Below are 15,399 nucleotides of genomic sequence, written 5' to 3'. Positions count from 1 at the left end.
CCACTATTTCTGATTGAGGCCCTTTAGGACACCATGAGTGCCAAGATCAACTAATCTTGTCTACCCCTGCCTACTGATAGTAGAAAGCGGAGATGCCAATTTTTTTTTTTTTTTTTTTTTTTTTGAGATGGAGTTTCGCTCTTGTTACCCAGGCTGGAGTGCAATGGCGCAATCTCGGCTCACCGCAACCTCCGCCTCCTGGGTTCAGGCAATTCTCCTGCCTCAGCCTCCTTAGAAGCTGGGATTACAAGCACACGCCACCATGCCCAGCTAATTTTTTATATTTTTAGTAGAGACGGGGTTTCACCATGTTGACCAGGATGGTCTCGATCTCTTGACCTCGTGATCCACCCGCCTCGGCCTCCCAAAGTGCTGGGATTACAGGCTTGAGCCACCGCACCCGGCCCCAATTTTTTTTTTATTACCAATCTAAGGCTTTACCCTAAGAAGCCGTTCCCACCAAGTAAAAATTATTTAAAATTGCAGTTTATCTGAACATTTCACAAGAGTTTTTCATTTCACTCTACATTGATCACACAAATTAAGTTATTCATGTGATGTCCAAACACATAAGAATTGAGGTGCCAGGAGGAAAAAGCACTCAGGGCACATAACTTGCTCGAAAAATCTGATTCTCTGCAAGCGAAGTTGCTCAAACTGCCTATGACCAATTACACCAAATATCTACTAAAATGACCTCCCAGGAGTCTATGATTAGTTTTTAACTGTGACCATCATCTACCAATGAGAGCTTGCCAGTTCCCCAGAATTTTACCACTGCCAGTGAACCTTCTTTCAAAACCGTATGTAACATTTTTTTGTAAAATCCCCACTTTTTTCTTTCTGTTTCAGACATACCAAAGACTTACTTTGTATATGCCCTGAATTACAATTCTACCATTTCCAAATAAAACATTAAATTCAGAGATTTGTCTCTACATTTTGACTTTGGCATTTGTATAAATTTAAACACACATTTTCCCTTAATCTCTGATTAAAACTGATGCTTCAGGGAGATGTTTATGACGTTTCTTAAATCTCCTGGTAACTAATATCTCCAAATGCTGCACCTCCAGGTACTGCAGTACACCTCATTTTCAGAAACACAATCCTAGATTACATGTTTCCTGCAGTATATTGTTTTTCCATCCTGCCAACAGCAACTAAAATATTACTCCAAGATAGCCATAAAAGTTTGTAATATATGACAGAATAATAGCAACATCTACATTTTGACAGTGCTAAGCATTTGTAAAATTATTTCATATAATCCCCTTTGATATTTTAAAGAATGTTAAATTCAAAAACATCAAATTATAATCATGTATCAGGGAAATCCTGCTGAAGCCTGGAAGTAAATTTTCACATTTCTCCACAGTACAACTCTGCTGCCAGAACACCAGCGAGAAGTAATACAGGTAAATTTCTAAATTTAGAAATTTAGAATAGTAACATATTCTTCAACAAAATAAAAATGCGTGCTCAAATTATCAGGCATAGTTATGATACCTGGCAAACACACAAGCTGTCTTTCCTTTGATAAATTCTTTATAATTTAAATGCATTATAATCTAACCACATAATTACTGTCCTGGGTCTACTTGTGACAAAAAAAAAAAAAAAAAAAAAAAATTATATTCAATGGCTTCTTTTTTCAATCAAAACAATTCCTCTCATCAAGAATTTTGATCAAATGAAATTACAGGCCCACATGATTTCGAACCAGCTGGACTTCTAAGATCAATAACAATGAATAGGTTATATAAAATTAAATCGTCAATCTATCACACTTTACGTGATCAAAATACAAAATAAATGGCAAATTATCTCCTAAGTTATTCAAGTAAAAACTGTTTAGAAACTGTTCACTTTACTTCCCTTTGAAATACAAACTCTAATTTGGATTTATGGTGATATTGCTGTCCTGCCATTGATTTAAGTAAGTGCAGCTGGGACTAGGCTGTTTCACAACAACTTCCAAATTCATGCAGAGACTATCTATCAACTCAGAAGAACCTGAGAGGTGCAGGCACGGAAAGCAGGTAGCAGGGAGGGCTCAGGTGCTAAAAGGTCTCATTAGAGTAACAGGGAACAGGACGTGGAGGTGGGGGGTGCAGTCAGGTGCTAAAGGCCCTCTTTAGAATAACTAGGAACCGGACGTGGAGCAGGAGGGGAGGGGAGCGGGAGGGGAGGGGAGCAGGGGAGGAGGGGTGCAGGGGAGGCACGCACAGGGGCCCCCACAGGTGAAGCCTTTGTAAAGGCAGTGGGGAGAAGCGGAGTTACTTTCGTTTTAGGAACAGAGACGCGGTTCTAGAGTCTCTAAGAGGCTCTTTCCTACCAAGTTCTTTCCCGCTAAGGCTGTTAACCTCTCCGCCAGGAACGAGAAAGAGGTGTCGTGGGAACGAATGTCCCAGTCTCAAACTCCAGCCGCACAACTTACCGGGACCCCCCGACCCAATTCATCTCCCCAAATCTTTCGACAAGGAGCTCCGTCTGTCTAGAGCTCAGACGACATCTCAGCTCTGCACCAAGTCGCAGCTTCAACGGGATCCTGCAGGGCCCCCAGACAACGTCTGCGCTCCGGGGAGGTTCCTTCTTCTCCGAGGCCTGAAGCCTAATCTCCCGGCATCCTTTGTGCCCCCGGGAGCTCCTCAGGTTCAGGGCTGGAGGCCCAACCTCCCGACAGCCTCTGCGGCTTCTGCGGGTTCTTTCCGGTCCTGATGCGGCCGCAAGGGGACGCTGTGGCAAAGCAGCCGGCATGGCTGACCACGTTTTAATCGCTGAGGCAAGGCAAGCCTAAATGAATGGAAGCCTAAGTAACTGGCAGGGGCCACAGGGATAGGGTTTCAAACCATCTCCACCATAATTTTATCTAGTTCTGACCCACGTTTCTGACGTCTTTTTCGAGTCAGAGACGAGACTTGAGAAAGAAAAAGAAGGCAAGGACGAAGTTAAGGATCTCTAACCCTAAAAATGATGTTTCCGTTTCCATATATTACTCCATACCCAAATTTCTTAAATGTCTTTCATGTGCAGTTTTAATATTCCGTAAACAGGTGTTTATAACAAACATAGCAGTGTAGTAAGTTACCATGCTGTGCATTGAGTTTCTAAGAGAGCTTCATCAAAACTTAACTAGATGTAAAGGTCCAAAGATGTTAAAATCCTTACTGAAAACAAATCTCAAAACAAAAATGGAATTATGCTATTTATTTCTGTATTATATTTGTATATTGTATATTACAAAACATTGATCTTAAAAACCGTCCTATAATTTTTAGTTAGAAACTAGGCATCTCTTCTTCTAAATAAATGCACAAAGTACATTTTTTTAATTGTCGTTTTTTTTCCCAGAACATAACCTGGGGAATATCTCACAATTTGATATATAATAATCGATTTTTGGTTAAGTCATTGGAAAATAGTACCTAGAATAGGATTATGTCCCAGTGTAGACATCTTGTTCAATCATATAAATCCTGATTTTTATGACAAAATTCACCAAGGTATATCTAAAATTGAATTAGACCAAGTGAATTCAGCATTTCAGAGAATATTAGACCCTGATGTGGACTTGGTTTCTCAGTAACAAAACCATACAGTCGAGGTAGGAGCTATGGCCCTGTGTGTATTAGCTTTTCCTACTTTCAACATTTTAAAACATGTTGACTAAGTTAACTAAAAGGGGAAATAATTTGCTAAGGGATTAACTGACTCTTTTTTTCTTTATTGTGAGTGAAGGGACATAAGGAGAGGTTGACCAAGTTGCTGAGTAAAGAACTTAGAGCTGGCACTCCATTTATGGGAGCCAAAAATTAAAACAATTGAACTAATGGAGATAGAGTGATGGTTACCAGAGGCTGGGAAGGTTAGTGGGGGTTAGGGGGAGTGGGAATGGTTAATAGGTACAAAAATTTATTTAGCTAGAATTAATAACATCTAGTTTTGATAGCGCAACAGGATGATTACAGTTAACAATAATTTATTACACATTTTAAACTAACTAAAAGAGAATAATTGAAATGTTTATAACACAAAGAAATAATAAATGTCTGAAGTGATGGATACTTCATTTACCCTGATGTCACTATTATGCATTACATGTCTGTATCAAAATATTTCCGGTACCCCATAAACATGTACACCTACTATGTACCCATTAAAATTAAAAAGAAACATACACAAAAATTTTAAAAAGAACTGAGAGTTGGATGGACCATCTCTTCTTTCTGACTAAAGTTACTTCTTTCCTTCTAGTCACAGGGAGGCAGTGAATTAGGCTAAGGAAAGATTATCCTATGAGATACATATTCAGATGAAATACTTACTGGGGTTTCCTTTACAGAAAAACACATTTTCTTATGAACTAGGTATTAGCTACTTATGTGTAACAGCTGAAATGTTGACCTAAGATCTCATTTCCAGTGCTGTTTATGCCTCCGTAAGGCTAGTATGACTGATAGATAATAAGAGAGTCCAACACTGTGCTATTTTAGGACCAGCAGAGCAATTAGGTAATCTGTTGGGTAAGGAAACAGTTCAAGAAGGCAATACAACACAAATGAAATACTGTTAAATATTTGTTGAGAAGGAAACCCATTCAAAATTCTCAAACCTTAAACAATTTATCTTTACATATTTCTAAAGATTATTTGCTCTCTGGAGATTCATAATCTGAACATGCAACACATACATATTATACATGTATATAATATATAATATGTATGTGTATAATATACATTATATATTATACATTTATGTATATAGTTCTCTTTATTACAAAAATATCTGATGTTTCACAGTTTATAAAATATATATGGTCTCTAATTTGTATTCTTCTCTCTCTCTCTATATATATATATAATTCACTTAATCCATCTCTTACATGAATATTGGTAGTGTACTTTAGAATATCACATGAGAGCACAGTGATCTGAGAATTATTAATTTTAAAAAATATTCTCATTGTTATTCAAGATCTTTTCTAAGATGATTTCTCCCCTCTTAAAAAAATTTAATATTTTTTCATATAAACACATAAAATTAAGACATTTGTATGGAAATTAGGCCTAAGCATGTTTTTTACTTCAGCAACAAATGATTTTTTTTTTCCTCTTTCTCTCCTAATTTAGTTTGGAATTCAAACAAAATTAACATTCTCTTAGCTTTAATTGCATTCCACCAGTAGAAAAATCTGAAAGAAGGCCAGGTGTTGTGGCTTACGCCTGCAATCCCAGCACTTTGGTAGGCAGAGGCAGGTGGATCACCTGAGGTCAGGAGTTCAAGACCAGCCTGACCAACATGGGAAAACTCATCTCTGCTAAAAACACAAAAATTAGCTGGGTGTGGTGGTGGGTGCCTATAATCCCAGCTACTCGAGTGGCTGAGGAGGAGAATCACTTGAACTTGGGAGGCAGAGGTTGCAGTGAGCCTAGATTGTGGCATTGCACTCCAGCCTGGGCAACAGAGTGAGGCTTTTTCTCAAAAAAAGAAAAAAAACTGAAAGAAGTACCTTGACATTCTTAGTTTTAACTTAAATGCCATATATTTCTGACTCAATTGTCTATATGGCTCCCTGTCCTCTTGAATCCTTCCTCTGCCTTATTCGAAGGCTTGTGCCTAGTCTTACACTAGGACCAGTTCCTATCTTTGAGAGCACAGTAAGGTGGGAGTGAAATTTAAATAGTTAAGCATTAGGTCTGCACGTAAGTGGCTCAACGTCAAATCAAATCTCACATTGACTTTTTCCACAGTTCAAGTAACTCACTTTCAACATTCCTTGTACCACGATTCAGGTAATAAAACTTCTGCTTGGTCATTTTCCTCGTACACAATTCTTCATTCTCACAATTCTCTCCCTCCGGATATTGAAAGCTTGTTCCTGCACTACACCCTCATTATCAGTTGGTAAACTGACGTACCTCCAGCTAAGTCCTGTTTGAATTCTAGTGTCCTTTGCTTCTAGAGTTCTCACAGTCGTGCTCCTCCCCTGATATGGCTGCCTCTGGTTGTATGCATTGCACACCACTTGCCTCGACTGCCAGCTGCTATCTGACCCCTGCATCCTTCTGTGTATGATGTTCTACCTAATAACATCCAGCCATCACCCCCAATTAGGTTTACCCTGGCCTTGACCTGTCCTGTCGCTTCTAACCCTTTTTTGTTTAGCTGTTAGGAGATGTGACATAAATGAAAGGCAATCTTATCTTGCATACAGCAAAAACAAGAGCTTAGGAATAAAAGATTTTGACAATAATGTCCATGACCACTATGATCTGTACATACAGGCTTAAAAAGTCTTAATAGGATGATGGCGTTTGCTACTAATATGGCCAGCTATCAAAATGACTTGCATAAGTTTGACACTCATGTGTCAGTAAATCTGCTGAATTGAATGCAAGCAAATGAAGAGATATGTGATGATTGTCAGATTTATATATATAAGTACATAAGAAATAAGTTTTTAAAATTTAAGAATGTAGTTACTTATAAAAGTGAGGATAGTTCTTTATTTGTGATAAACTCACTAACGAAGATCATTTAATACTGAGATGGGTTTTACATTCTAGCAAGAGGTTTGCAAACTCTTCTAAAGAGCCAAATAGTACATATTTCAGTCTTTGTTGCATTCATTTAACCACTGCTGTGTCTTGAAAGAAGCCATAGACAGAAATTAAATTAATGGATGTGACTGTTTTCCAATAAATCTTCATTTACAAACATAAAAATTAGCATTTTATATAATTTTCACAGGACAAAATATTCTTCTTTTGATGTATTTTCAACCACTTCAAAAATGTAAAAATCATTCCTAGCTTAAGGATCATATAAAATTAAGTGGCAGGCTAGATTTGGCCACTAGTTGTAATTGGCCAACTTCTGTCCTAAATTTTTCCTAAGCTTCTGATTGACTAGAAATGTGTTATGTATTCTGGGGGCCAGCTGCTGGCAAACAAATCTGGCTCTAGCTACCAAGCATGCTCAGTGTCACTTAGAAATCCTCGGAAGTTTCAGAATATACATCACTTCTGTAAGATTTCCGTAGATATCACAAGCAGAAGAGCAAGGAGAAAGGGAGATTTCTGAGAGTTTTAATGAGATGGAGTAGGGGGAGAATGGAGAGCCAAAAAAATGGCTTTTCCATATCCAAAAATATACTCAGCCTTGACTAAAAAAATGTTCTTGACTGGGCGTAGTGGCTCACGTCTGTAATCCGAGCACTTTGGGAGGCTAAGGCAGATGGACCACGTGAGTACAGGAGGTTGAGACCAGCCTGGCCAACATGGCAAAACCCCGTCTCTACAAAAAATACAGAAATCAGCCAGGTGTGGTGGCGTGTGGTTGCAATCTCAGCTGCTGGGGCGGCTGAGGCACAAACCTGGGAGGCCGATGCTGCAGTGAGTGGAGATCGTGTCACTGCACTCCAGCCTGGGTGACAGTGAGACTCTGTCTCAAACAAAAGCTGTTTACATATTTAAAAATATGCGGAATTGTCCTTGACTGTTGAACAGTTTAAATTCTTTATTATGAATGTGAAGAATTTTTTTTTTTGAAGACTCTTAGTTTTTATCAAATAACGAAACGGAAATAAAAGGTAGCCAGTAGATTAACTCTACAGCTAAACCAAACAAGCAAAACAGACACTTGCAAAAGACAAGGAATTCTTGAAAAATGAAGTAAGGTCCTAGATAAGCTATTTCCGCTATCCAACACCCGTTGAATTCCCAAATGGTTAAACTCTGACTATAAGTGCTACCCAACTCCAAATAACAACTACCTAACACATGGGAGTTGTAAAAATGAACATTGCAAGCTGGGTGCTGTAGCTCATGCCTGTAATCCCAGCACTTCGGGAGGCCGAAGTAGGAGGATCACCCGAGCTCAGGAGTTCGAGAACAGCCTGACCAATCTGGAGAACCCTCATCTCTACTAAAAATACAGAAATTGGCCAGGCGTGGTGGCAGGCGCCTGTAATCCCAGCTACTCAGGAGGCTGAGGCAGGAGAATTACTTGAACCCTGGAGTCAAAGGTTGCAGCAAGCTGAGATCACGCCATTACACTACAGCCTGGGAGACAAGAGTAAGACTCCGTCTCAAAAAAAAAAAAAAAAAAGAAAAAAAAAATGCTCTCATTTATTTAGTAGTCATCACTTTGTAAATAAATATGAGTGCATCGGATATCCAATTATGGGGGCTGGAAGATTTTTTTTATCACAGGACAAGTAGGATGTAGGGGGAAAAGGGAGAGGGGCTAGAGGCATAGCAAATAATTATGTTCTGTAACACCGAAGACTTTTATCCTGTTTATTTACAAGGGATACTTTCAATTACAACGTGTCTATTAGGTTCTGAGACCTTAAGTGAAATCATAGACCCCCAAAAGCCGGTGGTGGGGGAACCTGAAAACAGATCCAAATGTTTGTATTTGAAATTTGGCATTCTCCAGTGCGCCTCCCACTTGTCCCGTTCTTTTCTCATCTTTTTCAGATTCATTCCATACCCTTTTCATATTCACTTTATGTGGATCCTCTTGTCCCTCCTCCCTCATTCCGTGGATCCTTCTCCCTCCTAGTCTCATTAAAACTCTTGGAAATCCCCCTTTCTGCTTGCTCTTCTGCTTACGGTATCTTATCTACTGAAATCTTACCGAAGTGATGTAGATTCCGAAACTTCTGCGGGTTTCTAAGTGACACTGAGCATGCTCAGTAGCGAGAGCCGGTTTCGTTCGCCAGCAGCTGGCCTGGTTCGACCTCTCCAAAAATAGACATTTAACTCTCTGAACTCCTGTTTAAGGAAGGATGTAATTCGGTTTGCTCTCTCCTCATTTTCAAGGTTCAAAGGGAAGCTGCGAGGATTCCAAGGTCCCACCGCCCTCCCAGCCAATGAGGGGCCTGGGAGGGAGGAGCTTGCTGCAGCTCGAGCTTCTGAGAGAATCATCCCCAGTAGATGCAGTGGAGTCTGAGCCCCGCTGCGTCTGTTCACAGCAGAGCAAAATTAAAAACAAAACAGTGGAAGAGAAACGCTGCAGACGATGGGACGCTGTAGGACTTTCTGAAACATTTGCTGGGAATTTGGAGCATGATCTTTTAAAACGAATTTTTTTTGAAGCCGGTTTGGGTAACTGGGAAAATGACACATATGCTAAATGCAGCAGCTGATCGAGTGAAATGGACCAGATCGAGTGCTGCTAAGAGGGCTGCCTGCCTGGTGGCTGCGGCATATGCTCTGAAAACCCTCTATCCCATCATTGGCAAGCGTTTAAAGCAATCTGGCCACGGGAAGAAAAAAGAAGCAGCTTACCCTGCTGCAGAGAATACAGAAATACTGCATTGCACCGAGAGCATTTGTAAAAAACCTTCTCCTGGAGTGAATGCAGATTTCTTCAAACAGCTACTAGAACTTCGGAAAATTTTGTTTCCAAAACTTGTGACCACTGAAACAGGGTGGCTCTGCCTGCACTCAGTGGCTCTAATCTCAAGAACCTTTCTGTCTATTTATGTGGCTGGTCTGGATGGAAAAATCGTGAAAAGCATTGTGGAAAAGAAGCCTCGGACTTTCATCATCAAATTAATCAAGTGGCTTATGATTGCCATCCCTGCTACCTTCGTCAACAGTGCAATAAGGTACCTGGAATGCAAATTGGCGTTGGCTTTCAGAACTCGCCTAGTAGACCATGCCTACGAAACCTATTTTACAAATCAGACTTATTATAAAGTGATTAATATGGATGGGAGGCTGGCAAACCCTGACCAATCTCTTACTGAGGATATTATGATGTTCTCCCAATCTGTGGCTCACTTGTATTCCAATCTGACCAAACCTATTTTAGATGTAATCCTGACCTCCTATACACTCATCCAAACTGCTACATCCAGAGGAGCAAGCCCAATTGGGCCCACCCTATTAGCAGGACTTGTGGTATATGCCACTGCTAAAGTGTTGAAAGCCTGTTCTCCCAAATTTGGCAAACTTGTGGCAGAGGAAGCTCATAGAAAAGGCTATTTGCGGTATGTGCACTCCAGAATTATAGCCAATGTAGAAGAAATTGCCTTTTACGGAGGACATAAGGTAAGATAGAAATTAAGGTGAGGGGTGAAATGTGAGACTGTTTAAGCTGCCACTGCGGTGCTAGATACCATCTGTTGTCCTGTTGATGAACCCACTTCTTTAGTGTCTTAGATTCCTCTGACATCTAAACCTGAATTAAAATGTATGCTTCATTACCCCTTTTAACTGTAACTAGTTAAAGAATTAAAGGGTGCAAATTTATTTAAAGTTTCATGAGAATAAAATTTGCAACACTCTAAAAAAGCGACTTAGCTTCAGTTACTCAAATATGCTCAGATTTATTTCTAAGGCATTTTCTTAAAATGTAAATCCCAACTTGGCAGGTGGTCCTAAAGCACCTACCAGAAGAAAATTTATATTTGCAAACTAAGACTAAACACATTTCCACTGAAGTGAAAAATTTAGAATAATATTCTTTGTTGTTCCTTTGTTGTCAGAGTCGGGGGCAACCATGATTTCTTATAAAAGACATTTTTAACGATTTTGCATGTCTGCTCAATATGGAACATCCTCACTCCTAAGAAGTGTAGAAGAGTGTCTCTCAAAACGGAATTTCTGTTACTTTTAGTTCATGTTCAGCAATATATTTTGATAAAATGAAAAGAGGCAGTGAAATGAAATTTTGTTTAGCTTTGAAATAAAAGCTGAGATTAGACAAGCAATGAGGAGTACAAAAGGAGTTTCAGAATGTTGTTTTTAATTATTAAAGATTTTCAACATTAAGCAGATCCCTAAGACAATTAACCCAGTGGTACATATTTGCAGTGCATGAAGCTAACTTCAGAATATGAAATAAGACAGAAATTTTGAAGGCAATAAAATCTTAATTTAAATGACTTGGCGAATAACATAAAAGTGTTCTACTGTTGAAGATGGCATGTCAATCACCAAGCAGAATTATTTAATTTTTAAAGCATCTGTAATTATCGGTGTTTTTTTTGGTAGCAGTAGCAATCTGAAAAAGAATATTTAAAGCAAATTTAGGACTTCTTGAAAATTGACCTCATATGTTGTATTATAGCATATTGATTTGTGATTCTTTTTGAACTCTTGAATTCAATGACATAAATTATAGTGTGCTTACACTTCTTGCATAAAAGACAAAAATCTAACAAATTGAGTCGGTTCAAAAGTGGAATCTATACATATGTATGTCATGTGTCCATTTTCAGATCTTTTTGGTGTGATCAAGAAGGACAAAGCTCTAACAATTGTTTATTCATGTCTTACATAATATCATTTAGTTTCAATATCTCATACATATAATTTAAATGTCATAACTATAAATTACTTATATGTATTTTATACCCAACATTATGTCCACTGAGTAGCATAAGTTTTTTTAACATAATGCACATGTGACCAAAACTAAATAATAACTAATACTGGTATTAATCTGCAATTTTTGGTTGTTAAGATGCAGAGATAATGCCATACTAAGAAAAACAGAAGAATATACATATATCTTTAAAGAAAGTCCTCAAGCATAGGCAATGTTTATGTTTATAGTTCATCCTGGGTTAATTATTATCTCTTTTCCCTCTATAGGTAGAAATGAAACAACTTCAGAAAAGTTACAAAGCTTTAGCAGATCAGATGAACCTCATTTTATCCAAACGTTTGTGGTACATCATGATAGAACAGTTCCTAATGAAGTATGTTTGGAGCAGCAGTGGACTAATTATGGTGGCTATACCTATTATCACTGCAACTGGCTTTGCAGATGGTGGTAATGACATTTACGCTTAATCTCAAATCTATGTTTAACACTATTTCTTTTGAAGGTGTCATTGCTAGTTTTATGTGAGCTAAACTGTGTACATAGTCATTATTTTAGTTACTAATGGTCAGAAACAATGGCAGACTTTAGAGTCCAGTAATAAGACCAGCAGTATGAAGTAAGGAGACAGTGGCTCAAAGATGATCCCAGTTCTGAGATATTTCAGAGTTCTCTGATGCAATGTTTCTGGGAGTTGACTTTGAGCAATTTTAATTATATTGCCTAATATAGAATGACTCTCTAGTTTACACTTAACCTCGACAAGTTAGTACCCTCAGAAAGAGTATAACACAAGCTTTCCTCATGTGTTATAAACGTTAGTTCTACACTTCCCACACATTTAGTCTACAAATATTCTGTAACTGAATTTGCCCTGCTTTGTGATTTGAAAAGTCAGTTGACTGCAATGAGCAACCAAAAGTATTGTTTCAGGGAATGCTTAAATGCCATGGAACAAGGGCTCCTCTGCTTGTGAATAATACAGATAACCTCCTATGCGGCATGATTTGTGGTATCGTAGGAATGGTGGTTGCCAAGCTGCAGCTGGCTAATTCTGTCTTATCACTGCCTCGACAGTTTTTAATAACAGTTTTCATTCTTCGGAATAACTAAGAAAAATAAGGGCAAGGAAGAAAAGACAATGTTAACAGGTTGTATCATCCTTGGATGGGAGTTTGGATCTTAATGGGTTGGAACAGAGAAGAATTAACTGAAGAAGTATTTTCTACTCTTTTCCTAAAATAAGGCATCCCTCCTTAAAAATCACGGGACTAAAAATTGGCCCTGGTGTTGAAGGATCTAGACAAAAGCATAGGCTTTAGAGTGAGACAGAATTTTGTTCAACTTTCAGTTCCTTACTTGTATTCTCTTAGTCATGTTAATTAAACTCTCTGTACCTTAGTTTCCTCATTTGTAAAATGAGAATCAGAAAGGATGCTTCAGAGAATTGTTGTGAGGACTTAATTGAATAATGTTTTGAAGCACAGAGCATGTTATAGTTGATATATAGTGACAACTATTACCTAGAAAACAAAAGGTGACAATTATTACCACAATTGACAATTATTCTAGAAAACTGAGAACATTGTTACATTGTTCTACAGTTATTTTTGTGCAGAATTAAGGATTAAGTTATTTGTTTGAAGAGATCTAATAAAAACAAGTCATTACAATATGCCTTAATGTTCTGAAACAGTGCTTCAATGTTTTAACCAATCCTTACGAAAACACTTTTCAAAGTTGAGTTATTCTTAACATAAATATATTCATTTTAGTCAGTTAGTATTTGTCAGCCTTTCTTTGTGGCAAATAGTATACATATATCAATTATACTTCACAAATGAATGGTGTAACAGATAGTATATTTAGACCACTGAGAAAATTGAATTTTTTCTGGTTTTATGTTTCAAAATTTGCTAAAAAGAATTTCATTTTAAAAAGTTTATATTGCAAAAGGCATTGTTAGTAATAGTATTTTAGACATAATCCTTTCATAATGAAATACAATTGCTTTTTCAAAAGAGTATAGAGAGAAAAAGACGCTTTAAAATCTACAGTATTAAGATTAGTTTTACTAAAAAGAAATTAAAAATTATCAGATATTCACTTAAAAAGTCATTTCTTAAAATAGCAATACTCATTAAAAATGTCATATACAATGCATATTAGAGACAACTCTATAGGTGAGATTATAGTGTAGTTTTGTTAGTCAGTACTTGGACACACTGGAGTTATTAGAAAACCCTGGAGTATTCAGCACAGAACGGTGAAAATGCAGCTATTAATGGTGACAAATTAACCCCACAGAGACCAGTAAGAAGTAAACAATGTATACAAACAATCTAACAAGCTTACTTAACAAGATGTGATAATATGTTTAAAAATAAATTCTACAAATCCTGAAAATACCATATTAAATTAAAGAAACATTAAAAACTTTATATTGAAATATAGTAATCACATTGAGACAAGTGAAACAAAGTATTTCCTAAAGCTTCTTTCAAAAGAAAATTTTTATACAGAGAAAGTGTAAGAATTTCATAGATAAAAAATGAATTCATATGACAGAACATTAATTGAGAATGTTCTTCAAAATCTGCAATACCAAAGGTTACTATATGTGCTTATAATGTTTCATGTATATGTATGTATTTACTAAACATGCTTCTCATACAAAGACTTAACACAAGAAAATATCAAGTTACTTTACTTAGACAAAAGAATTTTTTTGGGGGGATGGAGTCTTACTCTGTCACCCAGGCTGGAGAGCAGCAGTGAGATCTCAGCTCACTGAAACCTCCGCCTTCTGGGTTCAAGAGATACTCCTGCCTCAGCCTCCCAAGTAGCTTGGATTACAGGCACTTGCCACCGTGCCAGGCTAATTTTTGTATTTTTAGTAAAGATGAGGTTTCACTATGTTGGTCATGCTGGTCTTGAACTCCTGACCTCAAGTGATCCACCCGCCTCTGCCTCCCAAAGGGTCATGCTAGGATTACAGACATGAGCCACAACACACAGCCAATTGTGTGTGTGTGTGTGTGTGTGTGTGTGTGTGTGTGTGTGTGTGTCAGAGTTTCACTCTTGTTGCCGAGGCTGGATTGCAATGGTGCAATCTCAGTTCACCACAATCTCCACCTCCCGGGTTTGAAGGGGTTCTTCTCCTGCCTCAGCCTCCCAAGTAGCTGGGATTACAGGCATGCACCACCACACCTGGCTAATTTTGTATTTTTAGTAGAAATGGAATTTCTCCATGTTGGTCAGGCTGGTCTCAAACTCCCAGCCTCAGGTGATCTGCCCACCCCTGCCTCCCAAAGTGCTGGGATTACAGGCATGAGCCACCTCATCTGGCCTGGCTGAATTTTTTTTAAGATAATAGTATATCTTCAAAGCTTTAGTTCCTGTAATTATATACTATGTATTCTAATCTATTCTTCAGTCATACTTTATACTTATGCCTTTAGTTGTTAGAGATAAAGTACATGATGCTATATATATTAAGGCAAAAAAAAAAAAAGGTAGAAAATAGGTGAGTCAGAAGGGGAAAACGTAAAATAGAGGAGGGAAAAGAGGCTAGAAAAAAGAAGGCCACGGTTGATATGTTTGTTGCCTCTCGTTTTTAATAGTTATCCTTTCCTGGGAAAGTTACATACACTTTATATGCATCAGTTTTCCTACCTTCACTATAGAGATAATTATACATATCTTTCAAAATTTTTATGAAATGACATGTAACATACTTAATGTGCTTTAAAACAGTTCTTGGCTAGCTAAGAATCTGGGTAGAAGCAATCTTTAATATTTATCATATTCTTACCCTGTGGCTCCTGAGTCAGACTTTCTGGATCACATGCTGGCTTTTTTGCTTTCTAGGCTGCGACCCTCGGAAAATCATGTAACCTTGTGTCCTGCCATTTCTACTACAAAAATGACAGAAATTACAGCAGGGCTGTTACAAGCATTAAAGAAGATCAGATATGTAAAACTTAGAACAAGACCTGCCTCACAGATATTCAATAGGTGTTTGCTAACATATCATTGTTGTAGTTTAAAGAA

The 15,399-nt window shown here is 37.8% G+C and overlaps 2 protein-coding genes across 4 annotated transcripts in view; one reads left to right on the top strand and one right to left on the bottom strand.

Annotated features, from left to right (window-relative positions):
• REDIC1 (regulator of DNA class I crossover intermediates 1) overlaps nt 1–8,859 on the bottom strand; it is a 74,847-nt gene extending 65,988 nt beyond the window's left edge. The window contains exon 1 of the mRNA XM_074403078.1: nt 8,647–8,859. The gene's annotated coding sequence lies outside the window, so the exon portion shown is untranslated. The remainder of the gene's footprint in view (nt 1–8,646) is intronic.
• The window catches only part of ABCD2 (ATP binding cassette subfamily D member 2), a 67,708-nt gene continuing 61,117 nt past the window's right edge, over nt 8,809–15,399 (top strand). For all 3 annotated transcript variants that reach the window (XM_003926649.3, XM_074403076.1, XM_074403077.1), the window contains exons 1-2: nt 8,809–10,067; nt 11,616–11,796. In XM_003926649.3, the coding sequence (XP_003926698.1) occupies nt 9,129–10,067; nt 11,616–11,796 (1,120 nt within the window). In that variant the 5' untranslated portion in view covers nt 8,809–9,128. The remainder of the gene's footprint in view (nt 10,068–11,615; nt 11,797–15,399) is intronic.

Source organism: Saimiri boliviensis, chromosome 7 (assembly GCF_048565385.1).
Source record: "Saimiri boliviensis isolate mSaiBol1 chromosome 7, mSaiBol1.pri, whole genome shotgun sequence".
Classification (NCBI taxonomy): Eukaryota; Metazoa; Chordata; class Mammalia; order Primates; family Cebidae; genus Saimiri; species Saimiri boliviensis.
The sequence above is the reverse complement of the archived record's forward strand: the minus strand, read 5'-3'. Positions and strand labels throughout refer to the sequence as shown.